The sequence below is a fragment of the Prosopis cineraria genome, unplaced genomic scaffold, assembly GCF_029017545.1.
Source record: "Prosopis cineraria cultivar Desert tree isolate PC_DT_omini unplaced genomic scaffold, ASM2901754v1 PC10, whole genome shotgun sequence".
NCBI lineage: Eukaryota > Viridiplantae > Streptophyta > Magnoliopsida > Fabales > Fabaceae > Prosopis > Prosopis cineraria.
Genome location: NW_026555341.1, coordinates 9,213,991 through 9,235,914, shown reverse-complemented (window position 1 = coordinate 9,235,914; position 21,924 = coordinate 9,213,991). Strand labels below are relative to the sequence as shown.

The 21,924-nt window shown below is 33.3% G+C and overlaps 2 protein-coding genes and 1 long non-coding RNA gene across 4 annotated transcripts; 1 reads left to right on the top strand and 2 right to left on the bottom strand.

Annotated features, from left to right (window-relative positions):
- Positions 1-422: 422 nt before the first annotated feature.
- On the bottom strand, positions 423-5,681 carry LOC129321922 (mechanosensitive ion channel protein 10-like). The gene is made up of 5 exons (XM_054967902.1): positions 4,341-5,681; positions 1,681-1,804; positions 1,255-1,548; positions 960-1,162; positions 423-848 (listed from the first exon to the last, which is right to left on the bottom strand). The coding sequence occupies exons 1-5, from the start codon at positions 5,573-5,575 to the stop codon at positions 581-583; spliced, it is 2,124 nt and encodes a 707-aa protein (XP_054823877.1). The 5' UTR covers positions 5,576-5,681; the 3' UTR covers positions 423-580.
- Positions 5,682-11,309: 5,628 nt separating this feature from the next.
- On the bottom strand, positions 11,310-16,121 carry LOC129321663 (probable methyltransferase PMT21). 2 transcript variants are annotated; one of them, XM_054967516.1, is made up of 8 exons: positions 15,965-16,121; positions 14,708-14,980; positions 14,467-14,615; positions 13,985-14,180; positions 13,661-13,871; positions 12,806-13,478; positions 12,647-12,724; positions 11,310-11,909 (listed from the first exon to the last, which is right to left on the bottom strand). In XM_054967516.1, exons 2-8 carry the CDS (start codon positions 14,978-14,980, stop codon positions 11,693-11,695), a joined length of 1,797 nt encoding a protein of 598 aa, XP_054823491.1. In that variant the 5' UTR covers positions 15,965-16,121; the 3' UTR covers positions 11,310-11,692. The 2 variants fall into 2 exon arrangements, with proteins under 2 accessions (XP_054823491.1, XP_054823492.1); XM_054967517.1 differs by lacking the exon at positions 15,965-16,121 and adding an exon at positions 15,073-15,213.
- A 3,943-nt stretch (positions 16,122-20,064) lies between these two features.
- Positions 20,065-21,476, top strand: LOC129321545 (uncharacterized). Its single transcript, XR_008596028.1, has 2 exons — positions 20,065-20,245; positions 21,304-21,476. It is a non-coding gene; the product is annotated as an uncharacterized LOC129321545 (long non-coding RNA).
- Positions 21,477-21,924: the final 448 nt, after the last annotated feature.

Here is a 21,924-nt window from a genome sequence, read left to right as displayed (position 1 = left end):
CTTCCTATCCAAATAGGAAAATAATTATATTCATCCCCCTTCTTGATCCTCTCTCTTTTCGCTTCTTTTCTCTTCATGCAGGTCGATGTGAGATTAGTTGCAATATGATGGATTTAATGCAATGATAGGATTATACTTTTATATGGGTCCTCTAATTTCTAGACTCTACTCATAGGATACTTGGTGCATTGCTCAAGGAAGAAGGATTGAATTTATTCTAACAATAGACATATATAAAAAGTTCTAAATGTTTTAACCATCCAAATCCTTCTTTTACCTGTTTTTCATTAGGCAGCATTGAGAAGACTACTGAACCTGTGCCTTCTGTTGTTGAACACAGAGAGAGAGTAGCTAGATTTTAATCCCAAAAACACTGATGGGCTTTCCAAAGACACAGAATGCTGATGAGTGGTCCAGTTGGCTAAACTCAAAAGAAGACAATTTTGATACGTAATGCGAACCACAAAACTTGGTACAAAGTCATGAAGCACCTGAACTTCATTTGAAAATTCAGAGTAAGAGATCTCTCATGCATGGACTAGTTAATTAAAACTAAGCCAGTAATTGTGGTTTAGTGTGATTACAACACAGGTCTCCCATTTCCGGTACTGTTCATCTTGGTAATGTGGACTTCCTGAGGCAGAAGATTGTACTTGACTCCATGTACCTCAAAGATCTTCTTCAGCTCTAGCAAAAGCTCTGTGATCCGATTGTTTCGTTCCCCGTAGTTCTGATGGTTGATAGTATGTTGAACACACAGACACAGCTTCAGCTTATCCACATTCTCTATCTCTTTGGCTATCACTGCGTGCTTTGGATTCCAGTACTTGGGCTTGCTCTCTATGTACCTGTATATATATATATAGTCGTTAAAACTTAATCATAGTACGATCATAGGACTGTTTAACGTAGCATATATAGGGACGTGAGAAGAAAGATGAAGAGAAACATGTTCTTACGTTTGAATTGCTTTCTTGAGTGAAATGATGGTCTCCATAGGAGTTGAAACATCAACAACGAAATCAATAGAATCCCACATCTCTGGACTCCTATAGAAATTGCTTATTGGCTTGTTGAGCAAAACTGCGTTGGGGTAGTAGATTTTCTCATTGTCGTATCGAAGAAACACAGTCGTCAAGATATTCATCTCTTCCACAGTCATCTGTTCATCAGTAGAAGTATATATAATACAAGACTATTAAACTTAGTAATTAAGGTGCGACGTGGGCATTTTTCAAGTTGAGAATTTCGTACGTGAACATCATCAATGACGCAGCGATCTCCAATGTCAAAAGGGTGCATGACAAAGACGAAGATGATGGCCTCCAACACAGTCTTGCAGGTACCTTGGAAGGCAACCCCGACCAGAACTATCTGTGTAATGACGAAAAGTATCACTTTGATTGTAGCCAGCTCCATCACCAAAAGGAGAACTACGATTATTATCACTGTCACTATTGAGCTGGCTATCTTGTGAAGCTGTTGCACTGCTGTTTTTGTGTCATTCAGTGATTGTGCTAGAGCCTTTCTTTCATAATAAGCTCGAATCTGATCATCCACGCATATTCATTTGTTAATTATTAAGTATTGTACTGCAAAAAGATATCTTATATATATTGATTAAGCTGGCAAAGAAACGGATCATTGAACTGGGGAATTTTGCAATTAATAAAAACTTACCACCCAATTTCTAAAGGAAGACCTGGAGATCTTTCCAGTTTCGAGGGCACCTTCAAAGAGTGGGAATATAGTATGAACCTCAACTCTCTTCAAAAATCTCATGAGATCCTCCTCCTCAATATACCTTCAATAAAATTATATAAATATGAATCAGATGCCACTCATTGTGTCAATAAAAAGTCAGTTATATATGTTGTTTACAATTTAGAAAACCAGGAATATATATATATATATATATGGTCTTGGTGGTTAGCATATCGACTTCTCCCATCTGGGAACGTAAGATAGATACGTTTATTTGTGTGTCTCTAAAGCTTGTTCAACTTACAGTGTAGAGAGTGGTGACCACCATAATCTTTACCAAATTAAAGATGATAATATTAAGCAGCATGTGACCCAGATTAAAAGCCATGGAAGGCCCAGTTACGTTGGAGTGGAACAATCATAGACAGAGACTAATAAAGCCATAGGATAGGGTTTGATCATGTTTTGAGTAGTATTTTGATCCACTTCATGCATGCTCTCCATCTTGCTAAATAGTGGAGAGAATATTTGATATATATGGCACAGTGTTTTCGTGGTGGGGCCAAGATAATGGAGCAGCTGGACTTATTGCGACAATACAAAACGTAACGATGATTGTACTGTGGCCTGTGGCCCTTAGAGCCCATCAGGGAATAGTGTACACTGCTATGAACCCAAATGAAGGAGAGGCTAATGGGGTCAGCTAGATCGAATTGAAGCTTCCGTTGAAGAGTCTGGTGATGGCTGCTTGGCTACCTGGCTACCACATATTAACGTCATACTACATAATAAATGGCTGTCGTTTGGTGCAGAAGCAGCATCAATGAGGAAGGACCACAGAGCAACTAAGGTTGCTATTTGAGAGGATTGTTGTTGGTCAAGAAAAAGAGAGGATTGTATAATTAAAAGGACCCCAAAGCAACCTAACTCTTCAAAAGTCTCACAAGGTGTCGTTTCATGAAGCACCTGTGCCTGAATCAAAATCTGAAGTGGGCTAGGGGATATTGTTTTGATCCCTGTGAATGCAGCTGGTTCACACGAATATTCTTTAAACCACGCGCGCTCGCGCGTCATTAAGTTACATCTCAGTGGTCCTTGTGCATGCGTAAGAGGTAGAGCCGGTAATTCAAGTTGAGCCCGACGGTTTAGCTTGAAGCTGCCCGAAAAAAATTAAGGCAGAGTTTAAAAAAATTATGATATTTTTATATTTAGGTCTATTCGGGCTCTGAAGAGGCCTGAGGAAATTCGGGCCAAGCCCGATCGAGTTCGAACTTGGCCCGAACACCCAAATATTTTTTATTTTTACAAAATATATAAAAATAATAAATATTAATTAATTATTTAAGTTTGAGGTCATTTTATATTAAAATACCATATATTTGAGTTTATACATCATTTAAGTATTTTTTTGTAAATAAAATAATTAATTTTAAAGTAAAAAATTTAATTAAAAATAATTTTAAAAATAAAATTCAGATATTTGAGCCGCTCTAAGGAATTCAGGCCAGGCTTAGTTATTCGAGCCTTTTGAAGAGTCGGGCTTATTCGGGTTCGAGCCTATTCGAGTTGGGTTTATTCGAGCCAAGCCCGAATAGACTCAGCCGGCCCAAATTTTCAGCTCTACTAAAAGATATTGAATTTTATCACGTTCTTTTTAGTGGCAGAGTTACTATGAGGAGGACCATACATTTTTAGTGTACAGTCGCATGTTATAATTTCTTCATATATATGTATAAAGCATTAATCAACATTACTGACAAGCAAAATTCATTTCATGAGATCTTATGGATTAAGAGATCTTTTATATATCATGGTAATGTATTTTCACAAAATTTGTCATTAATCTAGAATTGTTAACCTCTCGTGTATATATATTGAGAAAGTAAAATACAATATATTTAACACAATAATACTTCAAAAATTATTTGATTGGATGTTTATAATTATTTAAATTTTATAAAATTTGGTCTGGAAGACTAAGGTGCGTAGTTATGTTATTTTTAAATTAAAAAATAATTGATTTAATGAAAATCAACTATAAAAAATAGAAGTGTAAATTAAAGATATTAAAGCTATTGACAAATGAACTCTCAATCCATAGCATAAATAATTATTGGGTTCTGTTACTAGATGTTCTCACAGCATAAAAAGTTTCTTCCTTTTTTTTTTTTTTTCAGATCGGCCAGCTTAATGAAAACGTGATATAGGGGCCCCAAAAGACACTGCTATATGTGAAGACATCATTGAAAGTTTGAGAAGATTTCCTTAAAAAAAAGTTTGAGATGATTAATTTAAAGGATAGATAATTTAAACAATTTAGATTTAAATCTAAACCAGAAGAAATTAACGTTCTTCTTATCTTTTCTGATATATGATGTCATTCAACCCATGGAAAAAAGTGTATGGAAGCTAATTAAATAGTTAACCTGAGAGGCTGCTATGAGAATTGTTTAAATTGTGTGTATCGGTCTAATTATAGTCTAATTATCATGTGAACGACAACATTTTATTTCAAGGGCAAGCAGGTACGTTTAATCAATTGAAAGCTAAGTTATCTATTTAAGCATATCGACGACCTAAAATCTAATAATTAATTAATTAAACTTAAAGAGACAAATAATACACAGTACACTTACTTGGCACCAGGTTTAGCAACGTTCTTGAAAATCCTCTGAGCACAATTCCGAGCTTCCCACTCGCTGCAAATCTCAGACTCGGCGTTCCCGAAATCGTCGATCGTCCGGGAAATCGTCGACAAGCCCGACGACTTCACGTAGTTCACCAGTCTCTTCACACTCCACGCCGACGCCGTGCTCTTCATACTCAGCTCTCTCAGCTTGTCCATATCAATCTTCCTCGACCCAAACTTCTTCGACTTGTGCAAGTTCTTCGCCTCCTTTATCGCCTTATTCCTTCCCTTCCAGTTCGCCGGCATGGACTTGGACCCCGTCAGAGTATGCTGCGACGTCGTTTCATCGTTCTCCTCCAAGGGAGGCCCAGAGAGTGTGTCCAGTATGTAGTGATGGAACACGCTCTCTTTCATTCTGTCGAAGTAGGTCGCGACGTGGAACGATGAGGCTAGCATTTTCACCAGCACAATCTTGACGAGCCAGATTATGGCTCCGACGAGGACGGCCACAAGGGCCTGAAACACCTTGTTGAGGAACTTGTGATTTTTCTTCTGGACGTTGTCGAAGACGACGGTCCAGTACGAGAATAACACGAGGCCTAGCCATATGCAGTTTCTGATGCTTTTCCTGAGACCGTAGATGAAGTATAAGACCTTTTCTCTGAGCATGAAGTTTCTCTCTATGATGAATACGGACACAGCTACGAGCCAACCAGAGACTAAGCGTCCACTGAAGGTTACCATCCCCATCAAGCACCATTTCCAAATCTCCAAACCCCACGAATACTTCGTTTTGATGGAGGGAATGGTGAGACAAGAGACCAAGCTGGTTAATATGATGAGGAACAACGCCCACTCAACCACGCGCTTCCACTGAATCTTCCGACGACGACGTTTGGTTTTCTCGTGGGACTTTGGGCCGTCCTCCTCCACCTGATCTTCTTCTTCATCGTCGTCTTCGTTCCATTCGTCGTCGGTGGAAGAATACCGGCCGGCAATGTCTTCGGCTTCTTCGGAGACGGTGAATTGGGTGTAGAGTGGGTGGTAGTGTTCTTGGATGCGAGATTTGGGTTTGGAGAAGCTCAGGCGATTGAGCGTCTTGACTCTGGAAGTGAGTTTGGGCTTGTTGGTGGTGGTGGTGGTGTCATTGTTTATGTTGTTCTGATGAGTTTCCATGGAGGGATGACCAGTGTTGAGGTGGTCGATGAAGAGGACGACCTGATCGGTCTTTGGTTTATCCATGGATATCGATCAGAGAGGGCTTGGAAAATGGGGGCAAGGGGGTGACTCTGAAGACTTATTTTTTCGAACAAAAGGGGTGAGCCTGAAGACTGCTTCTAGTCCTCAAATGGTGGTGATGATATATCGATATCTGTGCAGTGCAGTGCGTGCAGGCCTATTTAAAGACTGGAACATGCTTTTACCTTTGGTCCTACTCATTCGACTTTAACCAATCACTGTTATTACATTTTCTTAATTAAGTTCCAATTTAAACCACGTGGGTGAGTTCCTCGTCTTTTTTTTTTTTTTGGGGGGGGGGGGTGGGGCCGGGGTGTGGGGAACTCGGGAATGGACACTAAATTGACTTCATGAAATGCAAGTGAAAACTGGGATTTAAATCCTCTTCATCAAGTACAGAAAGTCGTAATATTGGCATTCAACATATCAAGACACTGATTCAATAATTAATGCTAGTCAAAAATTTGATTGAGCACTAGTTTGATTGGTTATCAACAAAAAATTTTACTAGACTATCTAGTTAAGCTACTGGTTTAATTATTTATTACTTTAAGAAGTCAGGCTGACGAAATTTTTAGTATATACACATTTCTATACTCAATCATATTTGTCAATTTAATTGTCCATTTGATGTAATGGCTTTATAATTATTATTATTAGTTAAATTAGCATTTAGATTGATGGATTTACATTTAAATTTTAAATTTTAAATTTTAGATTTCACATTTAACTTAAAATTCGTATGTTTAAAATTGTTGTTAGATACTATACAAAATTTTAAAGGTTTAAGAGAGAAAAGTTGAAATTCAAAGCATAAACAGAAGATTAGAAATGACGAGCTTATATTTATTCTTTAATTAGTGAAAAACTATAACGAGAAATGAGACAAGTGATGAGGATAACAAGGATCTTGATTGCAAAAATGTGAAAAAAAAAGTAAGAGGGTTGAAAATTGAAATTTAGTTGGTAAAAAAATAGTTAAAATTTTAAGTAATTAGGATTTAGAGTAAATTTAAAATTATAAAAAATTTATAATAAAATATAAATTTGTATTTGGATCAAGTTCAAATTCAAATATTTTTAAATCCAAATATCTAAGCATCGAAAAGGACCCTCAGTGTTTTTTTTTTTTTTAAATCATATCACTTCTTTGATACAGTGATTAAATGAATAATATATTTATTTTTATTCTATATATGATTAGTAACTTTACACCATTCAAGCAACTAAATAATTAAATGAATGAATGAGATTGAATAAAGGGAGATATATTGGAAGAGTGTGTAGAGAGTACTCAAGTCCATATGTACATACTTATCAAATTTTGATTATACTTAATTTAATATATTGTATGCATGTTAACAAGTTCAATGGATGAGAGATATATATATATATATATATAAAGAATAAAAATGAAACATATAAACCTAAATATATGAGAATAATATTCAATGATAAAGGGACGTGGGCGAATCATGCCAATGATGAGGACGATGAGGGGATTGATGGAAATTATATTTGATTTGATTTAGAATTTATTAAGATTTGATTTAGTATTTAGGGATTGATATTATTTTTTTAATATTTTACATTTATTTTATATTTAAGTTCTATCTCAAATAAAATAAGATATTTAGACTAACTAGACACCTTATCATCATATTTTAAATTATAATTTAATTTAGATTTATTACTCTCTCCGTCCTAAATTATGAGGCATTTTTGAAGTTATTTCATCATCCTAAAATATAAGACATTTTGAATATATTAAAATTTTATTAAATATACTAATTACAATATTATCTTTTTTCTTTATATATTAATTTTCGTCCTTTCTAATTTCAGTATATTAAATGATTGATATTTTTAAAAGTTTATATTTTTATTTTAAAAATATAATATTGTTAAGTGTATTTAATGAAATTTATTAGTCTTATAATTTACGACAGATGGTGCATTATTTTATTATTTCTAGGGCTATATGAATAGTCCTAGCACTACTAGAAAAAACCAAATTAGTGAGAAAATTTAGCGAGGAATTATCTACTCCTCTCTAAAATATCAAATTAGCAAGGAAATTAGCAAAAGATATAAATTTCATAGCTCGACTTAAAATTAGTGAAAAAAAATAGCGAGAGACTCCAATCCCTCAAGGAATTTAGTGAGGGATTCTATTCATACCTAATTGCTGAAAAAAAATTAACTTTTGACGATGACTTTTAGTTATATATTGAATTATTTTCATTTAAAAATTAACTAAAATATTTATAATAAAATTATTTAATATTTAATATTTTTTTTATTTTAAGTTCATTTTCATTAATAAAATATAAATATTTTTAACATATAATTGAAAATAAAATTAAATATATATTTGTATTTTTATAATATATTATTTGATATATTTGTATAGTTAAATAATATATATTTAATTTCTTATATAATGATTGTAGGCACCTTTTAGTTTAACCGGTAAAGAAAGAGAGCATAAGGCTTGAAAAATAAGAGATTAAAGGTTTAAGTTTTGGCCTTGACATAAACATAATGAATATGTAATATGACAAGAAGCAAATAACATGATGATAGATGAATGACGATATGTCATAAGTTGTTACACACGTGTTGGGTGATGAAACATAAGATGGTAGGTGACAGTGGCGGAGCCACCTGTAATTGAGGGGGGCATATGCCCCCCTTACCTGGGAAAAATGACATGTTTGAGAGTATATATTTTTATAGTTTATAATTTGCACCTTTTACTTATTATACTTTACATCCCTTTATTTTTATATTTTAAATTTTAAACTCATTTCAATCTTATTTTTTTAGCTCAGATCTATTCAAATTTTTAACTTACCCTCATGAATATTAACCCACAATTTCACTATACCTAAGTATCAATATTATTTATTAATTATTTAAAAAATAAAAAAAAAATAATATGACTAAATAGATTCACTCTCACTCCTCATCTTAAATACTACTTAGGAACTAGCTAAAAAAAAAGCAATGATAAATAATGAAGATTCAAAACTCAAGAGTAAATTAGGTAAATGTTTTTTATTAGTTTGTTGCACTTACAAATCTACAATTGAAAGCTGAATAGGGAACAAAGAAAGAAGAAAAGAGAAATAGTTGATTTAGAAGAGACAAAACTGTCTTCCTTTTATCGAAAATCCTAACTCCGTCATTGCCCCTGACCCAGGATTTTAGCTTTGCCATTGGTAGGTGGCATGGCGATTGAGGAGGCACGAGGTTGTTGGCGACATGTTACAAGTTAATGCACATATAGCAGGTGATGTAGTATCATTATTTTTAAATATAAGTATATTTACTATAAAATTGATCCTTCATTAAAACTATCAAATTTTGAATAATATTAACTCACTAATTAGCAAGGAAGATATGATCTTTCACTAAATTTAACGAGTCACTTTTTAATTATGAATTTAATGAAAAAAAACTATCATTCAACGAGGGATATTAAATTTTATTTTTTTTAGTGGTGTAGAGTTTTTTCAATTGTGTTACGTTTAAATAAGAATTATATGGTCATCTCTTCCTCCTTCCTTCTCTCTCTTCCCCTCTCCTAATTCATGTTTCACATCAGGGGGTATTCATCATAAAATTAAAACCATGAGCAAGAGAATGTGAGGAAAGTATTAGAAGACAGAAGCAAAGCGTCCAAAAACGGACACAAGCTTGCACCACAAATGGTGGAATTAAGTGCGCTGTGAGCACATGCCATGGCATGGGCCCACTTTCCCCCACTTCTGGATGCTCATATAATATATCACATCGATGTTATGTTATGCTTTTCTAATTAAATTACACCGCCCTCGGTTCCCCCAAAGAATAATTGAAATACAAAACCATCAACATCCAAACTACAAACAAGAGCCAAAATCTTTACTTTCACTGGTTAAATTACGAAAGCTAGCTAGTGATTAATTAAAAGGTCGAACCCGTCACATTGTTTTTTATTTTAGTTGTTTTCATACAAACATATATTATATATTAAAAATGTTGAATATTGATGGTGCAGTACAAGCTGGGGAGTACCAAAAACAGGCGAAAAGAGCACTCGGAGAGAACGCGTGGGCCATAATATGGCTTGATTTCGATCTTCTCACGCATTCATCCTATTTGAAGCCTTTCCATAATTCCATGCTTTTCATTCCACAAACGTGTTGTACTCCGCGTGGAATATTCACCTTTCAATTCCTTGGTAAACCCGTCTCAAAGTCAATCCGTTCAAGAATATTGGACAGATTATTTGGTTAGATTTTATATAAGTTTTAAGAAAATTAATTAATTTAAATTAAATCTCAATCAATTTTAAAATATTAAATTTCAAGAATTTCCTAATTCAATTCTTAATTTTATAATTTTTTTGATGAATTTGTAATTTATGTTTTAAATTTAACAGAAATAATAAATTTATTTATTCTTTGACTATATTAAAATTTAAAAAAAATTTTAAATTCATTACAATGAAATTATAAAATTAAGAGTTAAATTTGTAAATCTTTAAAATTTGACATTTTGAAATTGATTGAATCTTAATTTGAATCAATTGATCCCTTTCGAATTTATATATCATTCTTCCTTTGTATATTTTTTCTTTTTTTATTGAACTTGAAATGATATGCAGTTTGTCATATTTTTCTTCCGTAACTGTGTTTTTAAGATTTTGTATGGTTTGTGTGTATGAATGTTTCATTTACTTCTCTTGAACTAATGTATTTTATATTAAAATATTATTCTTTTTAAAATTACATGAAAATATTTTTGTATAATTTAATCATAATTATATTGGCATTAATTTAACTAGTGTTACCAAATGACCCTTGAATTATTGCCTCAATCAGTTCGATTTTCTGTATCTTGTTTGGATAACTTCCAACAACTAGAACAAGCGTTAATATTCAAACAACACTAACAAGAATATACATACACATACATTATCAATAGGCCCTCACACAAACGCACGTTTTTGGATATCGATCACATGGCTCAACATTATTGGTGTGGTCCCTTTCTTCGGCCCCACCCCATGTGTGCCCCCCACAACCAAAAAGTGCTACGACTTAAGGATCATCTCTCTCATACCCAATAAGGTCTGGGCTTACGTATTCAACCTTATCGTTTTGCAAAGACCCACCACATTGTGACATAGACCTCTATACCAACGTTCTATCAATTGAACCATGTGACACAATAATTATCCCATTTCATTCTTTAAATATGTGATGGGGAATTTAATTCTTTATTTATGTAAATGGAGAGAACTCTGTGCATATAGAATATTTTTCTGGTTTTATCTCTCCAAGCTCTTATCTAAAATTGAACATATTTTGTAGAAGGCAAATAAGGTTCGAACCCTTAAATCAAGATCATGATACGTCTGGTTAGTTGATTACTAATCTAACACGTTAATGCATTTGTCTTTCTGTATGATTTAAAGTAACCGATAAAATCTCTTCGTATTCTTAACGATATTTATAAGCGGGTGATTTCGACGCTCTAAATGTGATTAAGATCCTTTGACACCACTAGGTGCGTATTTGGTAAAGCCTTTTAATTCCTTATAATTGTATATAACATAAAGGACGAAGGTAGATAATTTCCGGCCAGAAGATAATTTTCGTATTCAGAGCTTGTGATGTGATAATATTTTGCAGATTATTGTGGACAATGATATATATCATGAAGACAAAAGCAGCAGCAGCTAGCATTGTTAAGTTGAATTCCGTGGAAAGAATATCTATTGAAATAGCATTGTGCTTTTGATGGGTACACTTTAAGGAAGCAGCAACTTGCGGAGTCACAGTTACAGAGACAGAGAACAACAAAAGAAAAGGCCAAAGAAGAAGAGATGAAGAAGAGGAAGCCATATAACATAGCCAATACATTTTGTTGGCCTATAAAGAATAACAATATATATATATATATATCTAAACTAGAACAAATCTGCCTATAACTTGGTTGATTATTTGGGTTACCAAGATATTGTTGCATTGATGAACTTGTAGCTGACTCATTCTTACGTGTCCTTTTAAAAATGAATAATCCCTATGCTGAGAAGGACTGGAGCTAATTCTTCTCACAGGTTGGTCTTCAAGCACCGGACGAAGCGTACCAGAGGGTTTTCTGGCAAATCAAGATCTTCTCAGTTTCAATGTCGTATTCGGTGTTTTCTTGACGACACTGCCAACGCATTCCCTCGGCCATTGTGGCAATTGCGTCTACAAAATAAGTTGATTCTCGGATGATTGCGTGCCCAGCTGGTCGCAGAATCCTGTCCATCTCCAGCATCACGTACTTCATCTCACATCTGCAAATAAGTTTCACGCCCTTTGTTCAATCTCATGGAAATCTTAGTCTTCTTTCGGCAGAGTGTCTTGTCAAGCGTTTATATAATATAAATAAGGGTGTTTAATGTAATCCTAGGGCTTGTTTGTTTTTTTCCCCCTTTTTTTAAAAAACATTATTTTGTAAACTAATTTTTAAACACTATTTTTCAAAACAAAACAAAACAAAAATATTTGGTTATGTTAATTTAAAAATATTTTGAGTAAAAAAACTTGGCTGATAATAGCAGTGACAGTGAGTAATAGAAGTGACCTAAAATAGATAGTGGTTGATCATAGTTAAAAGTAATTTACAACAATTGAATCTAGTGTTTTTTTAAAATAAAAACAAAAAGAAAACAGCTCTGAGATTTTTTTTATTTTCTATTTTTAAAAACATTTAAATTCAAAACACTTATCCAAATAATTTTTTTATTTTTTTAAGAAAGAGAAACTATTTTTTAAAATAAAAATCAAACAATCCCTTAATCTTGAGAAATTTCAAAAGGAAATATTAAAAATTTTATATTTTTCATCTTAAAAAATTCATTTAAATTTTAAAAATAAAATATGAAATTGTTTAATCTCCCAGGGAGGGGAGTTGATAACGAACGGCTAAAGCCTGTTATCATTGCGAAATCTTGAGCCCATCCCAAATAAGCTTTTAATCTGGTCTGGGCCTAAACCCAATTTGGATTTTACACAAATCCAAAAATCTCACCTGTGGCTTTCAGCAGTGAAGAGCCCATCCAGATGAAGGAGGTCATATGTTCGGGGATAAGTAGAAAATGCCTCGCACCTGCGAAACAACCCACAACTCAGACACATTATTCGCACAAATAACTATTAACCAGTGCAATATAAACCATTTGGTGATTACCAGTCATGGAAGGTTCCAATCAGGCCTCGATCAAAAACCACAGGGAGAGTGTTCGTGGCATACGAGGAGACCACATTCATGAACCACACAGGATCGCCGATCAAAGCCGCCGCCAAACCTCCGAACACAGTGTTCATGTCCATCACATTCCGTACCTTGTCGGTCCCGAGCTCCGGCAGCAACTTCTTGTAGTGATGAACCCTCTTCTTCCACTTACTATCATCGTGCGAGAACATGCTCGCAGACCCGCTAGGCACATCTGTGATTCTCTCCGGCGCCACGTGTAGACGCTGAGGCCACCGGGAAACCTTGCCCAGGCTCGATTTCTTGAGTTTGGGGTCCGGAACTACCACGCATGGACGGAGAGGAGTGTACCAGGCTGAGTCAGGTTCGAGGCCGTCGTCGCATTTTGGTGGGTACGATTCTGGGCCTAGGTTGTCGTAGCATTTGTTATCTGGTATTTTCTGCCACACTGCTATGTCTTCCTTCTTGTTGTACAGCTTGAAGCACAAGGATGTGAGCAGTTCCTGAAGCTTGTTATAGTCCGATCTCTGCTCTTCCACAGTCGTGTTCCATCCCCTCCACCTCCTCTCGTAGTTCACCGGCGGACCGGACAGCACCCAGAATCCTCCGGGTCGCAGAATACGATGAATCTCAAACAGATAAATCCCACCTGAAAACATACGTCTCAACACTGTCATATGTTACATTTGCCTCTGTTACTTTCGTGTTTGTACTTGTAATAACATAACGAAGTGCTGGGTCGATTCAAGCATTATTAGCCCCTTCCACTGAAACCAGAAGATTCTAGATTGTGTATAATTTCTAGTAGATGATAAGGTTTGTAAGAATTACCGAATTCGGTCCATGGAATGAGGCATCTTGAGCAGTGAGCCATGTCGAAGGAGTTAGAAGGGAAAGGAAGTCGCTGGGTGGAAAGGACGCCAAGAATTGCAGGGATGCCACGTTCAAGAGCGAACTGAACTTGAGCTTCATGGTTATCTCTTGGGGCCAGAGAAACTGTGAGCACCCCACGATCCAACAAGTCACCACCCCAGCTAGCAACCTTGGATATAAAAATCAGAGTTCTCAGGATTGGATTTAGTTCATATAACAAAACCTATGTTTATGTCAAGTCTAACAGTTCAACTCTGCCATCAAAACTAACAAGAAACTCACCCCACAACCAGTATCAATGGCAGTTCGGACAGTGCCATCTTTCATTTCTGGGATCAGATCTCTCATCAAATCAACATATTCTCCAACACCATTGGGGAACATAGTACCTCCACCAGGAAACAGGAATTTCTCTCCCTCCTTTTTCAGCCAATGTTGATTTGATTTCTGCTTGTTTATCCAATCATACGGCACGTTCCTGAAATTTATAATTGGCCCAAAAATGACCAGCAGCTCAGAATAACCCGTCTTTATTAAAATTGTAAACAAGCGTTGTCTAGAACAGTTTGTACATGTCTCAATAAATCAACTTTTCTGAAACCAGTAAAAAGTTAGGCTCCAAGAAATTGGCAAAATTAGAATTCGAAGAGGTGACAGTGCACCTACCCACGTATCTCATGTTCACCTCAGTTAGGATGGCCAACTAACTCATTAAGTAACGTTAACTAAACTCATAAAGCATAAGCATAGACTCATAAATATACCTGTACCAACATTCATCTCTGCTCTTTGGCCATCTGATTGGAGGCTTGTACCCATCAGGAGGGGGAACTAAGCATTCTTCCCTATCATACTTTGCAGGACAATGGCGTTCCAACAAGGTTAGCCTATAGGTACCGTACTTCCTCCATCTCTAAAAAACCAAGCAAGCTTGCTTCATCATCATGTAAATACCACTTGGTGAACAAGAAAAACAACACTTCATAGCATAAATAATAATAATACCCTTGGATCTGTGCATGGAGTGTAGTCTTGATGATCAATGTTGCATTCAGGAAAGATAATGGGTTTGATTTGCAGAGGAGCTACTGAGGATTCCTTTGCAGAACTCATCATCATTGCCTTCTGAATGTTGTTGGTGATGATACTGTCTTTATTAGAGCAATAGAATCCACCCAGGTAGAAGCTAAGCCCGCACAGCACAAGCAAGATTGCAGTAGGGACAACCTTGGACTTCTTGTCTGGCAGGTTGATCGGTTTTCCATCTTTATGCTTCATCTGCAGAAATGGCGTGGATTCAATTTCCAGGAAAAAAAAAATTGCACAATAACATAGAACAAGAAGACCACTCTGTGTTCATAAATCAATACCCAGAAAGAGCAGTGGACAAATAATACGAAGCTCAGAACTTGTTAGTACCAATTAGATCAATGAGACAAGACACAAAATCACGTGACAGACGCAGTCGGGGGGGAATCAGAGCGAGTAAAGAGTAAAAAAGAGAGGGAATGATAAGTTCCAGCTGGTAGGTACTACTTGACGACATCGACATTAAAACGACATGGGCAAGCTGTAAATATGCAATGTCGTACCACACCGACACTTTGTCGTTTTGCCTTTATGGCTGTCACATGCCATTGGCTACAGAGAGAGCCCATACGAGCCGAACTGTTTCATCCCCCCAAAAAAGTTGAAGAAGTCACAAAACAAAGGCAAAGCCAGGCCAGATCTTACAGTGCCACCCCATTATGACATTGAAGATACGGAAAAAAAGGAAACTATGAGTGAAACGGCATAACGTCGTTTAATAATTCCTTGACAGGTATGAAAGGTTTTCATCGCCCATTGCTCAGTTATTGCCAAGCAACTGTTTTTTCTTTCTTATGAATCATTTTATCATTTGCTTATGATGTTCACAAACAGAGCTTTTTGGCATCCAAGTTCCTCTGATTCAGAAATAAACAAGCATGTGTTCTTTAAAAAAAAAAAATCTAACGAGCATCCCACGCTCACCGGAGCTCATGGCAGCTAAACATAGAAAACTGAAAAAAAAAAAAACAAGAAGAAGCAGAAGAAAACAGAAAACAGAGGGAAAAAAACAGAGAACCCGGAAAAAGAAATCAGATCTGTGATGAAACAGCGAGGGGATGGAAGCATCAACGAGCATAATCAGATCTGGGTATGACAGAAGGAGATGACAGAGCAAAAGAACAACGTAGAGGAGAAACAAAAACAAGAGAAGGAGGGCATGGAAATGCGTACCGCTATACGTGACCGAGTAGTTCCTCTTTCTCACTCTGTTTTGAAATGCTAACAGAGCAATGGCGGTGTGCGAGTCACAGAGGAGGAACAAGAGGCAAAATCCTAGAAAGGGAACACGATAGTGTTTGTTCTGTAAACAGAGATGGGCCTCAGGCTAATCTTAGTCAATGATTATATATAATAAAAAATATCATGCCCTGTGGTCCCCTGTTCCGGATTTCTATTTTCTTGTTTCTTCGCTTCAATGATGAAGAGGGAGAAGCAGGTGAGTGGAAAAACAAAGGAAAACGAGCCAACATGCACTGAAAATCTGAAACTTTTTATAGGGTTTCCTGGGTGATTAATGATTCCCAGTTCTATAGATTTCCCCTCAGGGTAAATATCATGAAACCCTAAGTTCTACAAATTTATTACACGCAATTTTTAATATTTTTAAATGAATAAATATACTCAATTTTAAAATAAAAAAAATAAAATATTAATAAGTTGATTCTTATAATTTTAACTGCACTTCAAGTTTGACTCAGTTGAAATTAATTCCTAATCATATACTTTTACAATGTAGTTTCTATAATTTTATTTATTAAAAATGTTAACTAATCATATACTTTTACAATGTAGTTTCTATAATTTTATTTATTAAAAATGTTAGGGACTAACATTTTTAATAAATAAAATTATAATTAATAAAGTTATTATTAAAATTTAAAAACTAATGTTTTAAATAGTTATGATTTTGAGAATGAGTTGTAGAAAGTTAAAATTTAAAATGAGTCATAACTAAATTAAATTATAGACATTAAGTTAAAATTTAAGGATTAAATTACGGCTGAATCAAAAGAATATGAATTAAGTGATTAATTTGTCTTAAAACATAATGGGGAAAAATAAAAAAAAGTCATATATACTTTTAATATTATTACAGTACTATACTCTACGCATAGAGGAAGGGGGATTAGACCTCCTTAATTTTTTAAAATTTTTTTAAATTATATAGGTGTTACATACTTCTGGTCCCTCATAAAATTTGTGAAAGCTTTATGGTATATATATTTTTTAATCTTGTCCTCATTTATTTTTAAATACTGACTCTATCCTTATAATAAACATTATGAAATTTCAGTAAAAAAAATACAATTATAATGATTTTTTTTTTGGTTAAAAAAGGTGCCAGCATGACATGGTATATTTTTAATTTATTAAAAGATAGAGACAGACCGACAGTAAATTACATTGTATTTAAACCAAAAAAAAGGCCCACACAATTAGTTTAATCACCACCTTAAGCATTTGCCACTTGGATGCTATTCGGATTGATGGTATCCTAAATTTCATTGACTTACCCAAACAATTTTTAGTCCACATATATACAAAATATAAATATTTAACATGTTTGTGTCTTCATGGTTATGATCTCTTATTTTCAATAAGAAGAAAGATTTCCATGTAAATCAAAGTTGGGTGATACACACTAAAGCTTTTGCTGATAGCAGTATAAGATCAGTATTCAGACCTCTTCTCTGTTGACCTCATAGATAGAAATAAATAACTTTTTCATTGTCTTAATTCTATTGTTATTTACACATAAAAATTTACTTATGACATCATATTATTATTTTATTAAAAATTGTAGAAGTGTGGTTAACTTGTGACAAATAATGGTTGTTTAAGTTTTGTCAGAATATCATTAAAAGTCTAACCATCGGAAACCTAAGCTAGTTAGGCTTGTCATAATAAGCAAGTAAAGAATGTGTTTTTATGACAATAAGCAAATTTTGGTGTTACCATCAATTAACATTTTGTTTGTCATGTAATGTGGTGTGCGTTCTCTAGCATAGTGTGATTATTGTTTAATACACCCACTATTCCTGATTGTTTTAAATAAAATTATATATATATATATATAATCTAATGAATGAACCATGCATATTATTTAAGAGTTATGAATAAATTACTAGTTTATTGAAATTTTTACATTTTGTATTAAAATGAATAGGAATATCATGCCAAAAAAAATGATAGTACTCAAATAACCTGTAAACAATTAAAAAATAGTTGTTAAATAAGCACATGAATTTGGTAAGGGCCGACACGACAGGATAGTGATAGGGATTGGACTTCCACGTTAATTCAAAGTTGGGAGACGCGCACCGCATAACTGGAAGGAATGGTCCCATGAATTGGGAAAATCCAACATTTTCCATTTTTTTATTGGGATAATGATAATTAAGTACCACAAAACAAACTTAAATTTCATTAATTTTATTTTAAAATTTAACAAATTTTTATTTTTATTTTTAATAAATATTCTTAAATCTCATTATTAATATTTTTATTCAAAACATTTCATAAGAGTAAAAAATGAAAAGAGAAATATTAAAAATTTATAAGTGCCCTATAAGTAGAATTACATTTTTTCCCTCTCAATAATTTTACAGGAGTGCATTCTTTTTAAGTTTTTAACAATTCATTATTCACTATTGTCAAGTCGATTTTTATGATTGTTCCAAAACCTTACCTTAGAAATCAAAATTCAGTAACAAAAGCTATCTTAGATTTCAATCAAAATTAATTAGACACAAGGAGGACTCAAAAATTCAAGCCCAATCTTGGATTCACTTTAACTTAGTTTTTCTTAAAATTTAGGCTTACTCCAAAAATTCAAAACTTCTTATAGGAAACTCATGATTGAGCTTACTCTTGTCTTCTTTTAAAGCTAAATAACTATGTATATAGGAAAAATATTAAACTTGAGTTTGACTAAGTCATTTAGTACAATCCATTTGTTCAGACGGACTTCTCCACTTTGCCTTTACTAATTTTCCAGATTTATTGTCTTCAATTTGAAAATTCAAATCTTACATTATAGGACTCCAATTAATGTGATCTCTGGCTATAGAATAGTCGCTATTTTGGAGCACTGATTTTAAAAATAAGGGATGGTCGTATTGCTATGCATTTGTGTGTATGTTTGACTTTGACCTCTATTAAAGTGCTTAATCAATTGTTGTTAAAGTTAGTAGTTGCTCGTATTGTTTAATTGTTCCTCGTTTAATGGTTTTTTTGACTGGTTTTGTTCGAAATATTCTTTAATAAAAATTAAAAAATAAAAAGAAGGAAAATAAGTCGTCATTGACTTCATTATTATCGTGATTGTTAAAGTAGCACGTCTTCCTTTGCCAACAGTGATGCAGCACCGACTTTCCAGTACTGAACCACGTTCACTAACCATATTTATAATTGACTTTTTAAATCAGATTGTGCGTCAAAAAAATTCAAATAAGTATAATTAAGTAAATTTATGAGGTTACTAGGTCACTGATTACCTCTTCATTTCTCACCCCCTTCCGTTTAAATCATTTACTCCCACGAGTCCTTATTGTAAAATACATCTAGATACTTCATTGAAATTAAAAAAATAGTTAATTTATTTTTTTCTAAAACCATAATAAATTTTAAATTTTATCCCTATTTAATGAAATTTAAATTCACATTACATTATCTCCCATAGCCAATAAATTTAAATAGGAGTAATATTTGAAAAAATATAATTAATATTTCATCAAGTACTTTACATTTAAAATCAAATAATCTTTTCACAAGGCACCCTGTAATAGATATTAGAGGGAGCAGAAGAATTGAGCATAGCTAACGGAGTTAGTTATTTATGATTCAATGAACTAATGTTCAAATTTCTATTAAGAAAGTGTATGTGCATTTGATATTTGACCACGCTGTGAATATGATTGTTTCTAATAGAATGACATACCTTTCTAATCTTATTTATAGGGCAAAAAAAATATTTGTTTTAATTCTATTTATAAAATATCTCAATTATCATTGTGTTTATTGTAACATCCCAATTTAAATTTTAATAGTTAATTTGGGTTAATAAAAATTTTGAAAAGTATTATTAAATTATTATTATAAAAAAAAAGGTATGAAAAAAAAAATAATAAAATAAAAAAATAATAATAATAAATAAAAAAATAAAATATTATTAAATTATTATTATTATAATAATAAAAAGAAAGAAAGAAAAAGAAAGGAAGAAGAAGAAGAAGTGAACTTGCTTCGTCCGCCGCCTCAACAGTAACAATAATAAAATAATAATAAAAAGAAAAGAAGAAGAAGAGAGAGAAAATAATTAAAAAAAATGTGGGACCCACTGAATTTTTATAAAAACTCACCTGTTCCTTCATTTCTTCATTCCTTCTTTCGTGCGTGAGCTTCGGCAGAGAGAGCATCTGTGAGCCAAATTCACCGGTGCTGGGTTTTAAGGTAAGAGTTTTTAATAGGATATTTAGGGTGTGATTTTAAGCTTTTCAAGACTAAGTAAGTGTTCTAAAAATTTTTCTTAGTCATCCTTCTTCTTTAGTTTCTGAGTTTGTAGTGGTAGAAAATTTAAGATCTGAAAGAGGGATGAATTTATGTTGAATAAATATGGTTTTTGAGGTTGTCAGTAGTATAATAAATGTTATATAGTATAAATTTGTTAATGATCTTTGAATTATGGCTTATGGATTATGATTCTAAGCTAGAGACTCAATTTTTAATTTTTGGGTATTTTAGGTACGAATTTATAAAATAAAAAGAAAATTTTGATAATAGAAATTAGTTTAAAATTTGATTTTTAGATTATTAATGTTTATTGATAATTAAAAGAGGAGTTAAAAATTTTACTTAATAGTATTAACTATAGATTTGTATTAAGATTGAGATTAGGAATTATGTTATATTTTTAATTCTATTATTAGAATTATTTTATTAGTTTCAAAAATTGAAACTAATATTTATAAATAATATGTTATTTGTAGATTGTATTACTGGTGAAGATTGTGGAGAGAGAGAAATTTTAAGGAATAATTTATTGAAAAAGCCACAAGGTAACCATGCTTTTAATTTGTGATTAGTGTTACTTCATGTTAATTGGGTGATTATTGAGAAAATTATGAATTTTGTAATATTGTATAATTGTGCAATATTATTATGAATTTGTTTGATTATTGTGGGAGGTGTTGGGAGACTTGCTATTGTTGTTGTATTTATGTGCCACGTGGTACGCCCCTATTGGAGCTCAATAGGTGGTTTGTAAGGGCTCGGGCTAATCTACCTTTGGCCGGGTAATTTAGTACCGAGTGAAGGCTACGGCTCGAGGTTAATGGAGGGATATAAGGATGGTTGTTTGTGTTTATTATAATATTTCTTATATTTGTTGGAATTATATTATTTTTAATTCTCACTTAGTAAGCACACACTTAACTGTTTGTATACACTATCATAAATTGGCTTTGGTTACTGGGACTTTTGAGTCTCATTATGTGGTTAACAATTTTCAGGAGAAGAGCCAAGAGTGACACGTGGAGGAGTCCCAGAGGCTTAGTGGTATAGATCCACTGTCTCTTTTGGGTATTTAATTTATGATTTATAATGTATTATATTGCCAATATTAGGGCTTTTTGTTTATTGTCAATTATATGAATATATAAATGTAATCATGCCTTTCAAACTATTTCTATTTTTGGTACAATTTGGATGACTGTAATTTTAATATTTGGTTTACTTTGGATTGGTTAAAATGGCATGATTATAAGGTCAAATAACTGGCTTGTGTTGAAAATTGATTAAATTGCTTATTTTACTTGTTGGGAGTATAAGGATGGACAAATGTGATTTAGTTTACTTGTTGGGGTATAAGGATGGACAAATGTGATTTAGCCTAATGGCATGTGGGAGGTAAAAATTTATCTGAAATGTTATAGTGTGTGAGTTGAAGCCGATTATAAAATATTTTATATTGAAATTTATTGATATAAAAATGTGTTGGGTGGCTGTAACCCAACTATGGTTGAGTTAAATTATTTAAAAAAAAAATTTTGGTGTGTTACAAATTTTGGTATCAGAGCTTCATGGTTCCAATTCTTATAAATTATGAAATTGTTATACATTAACCTAGTTTA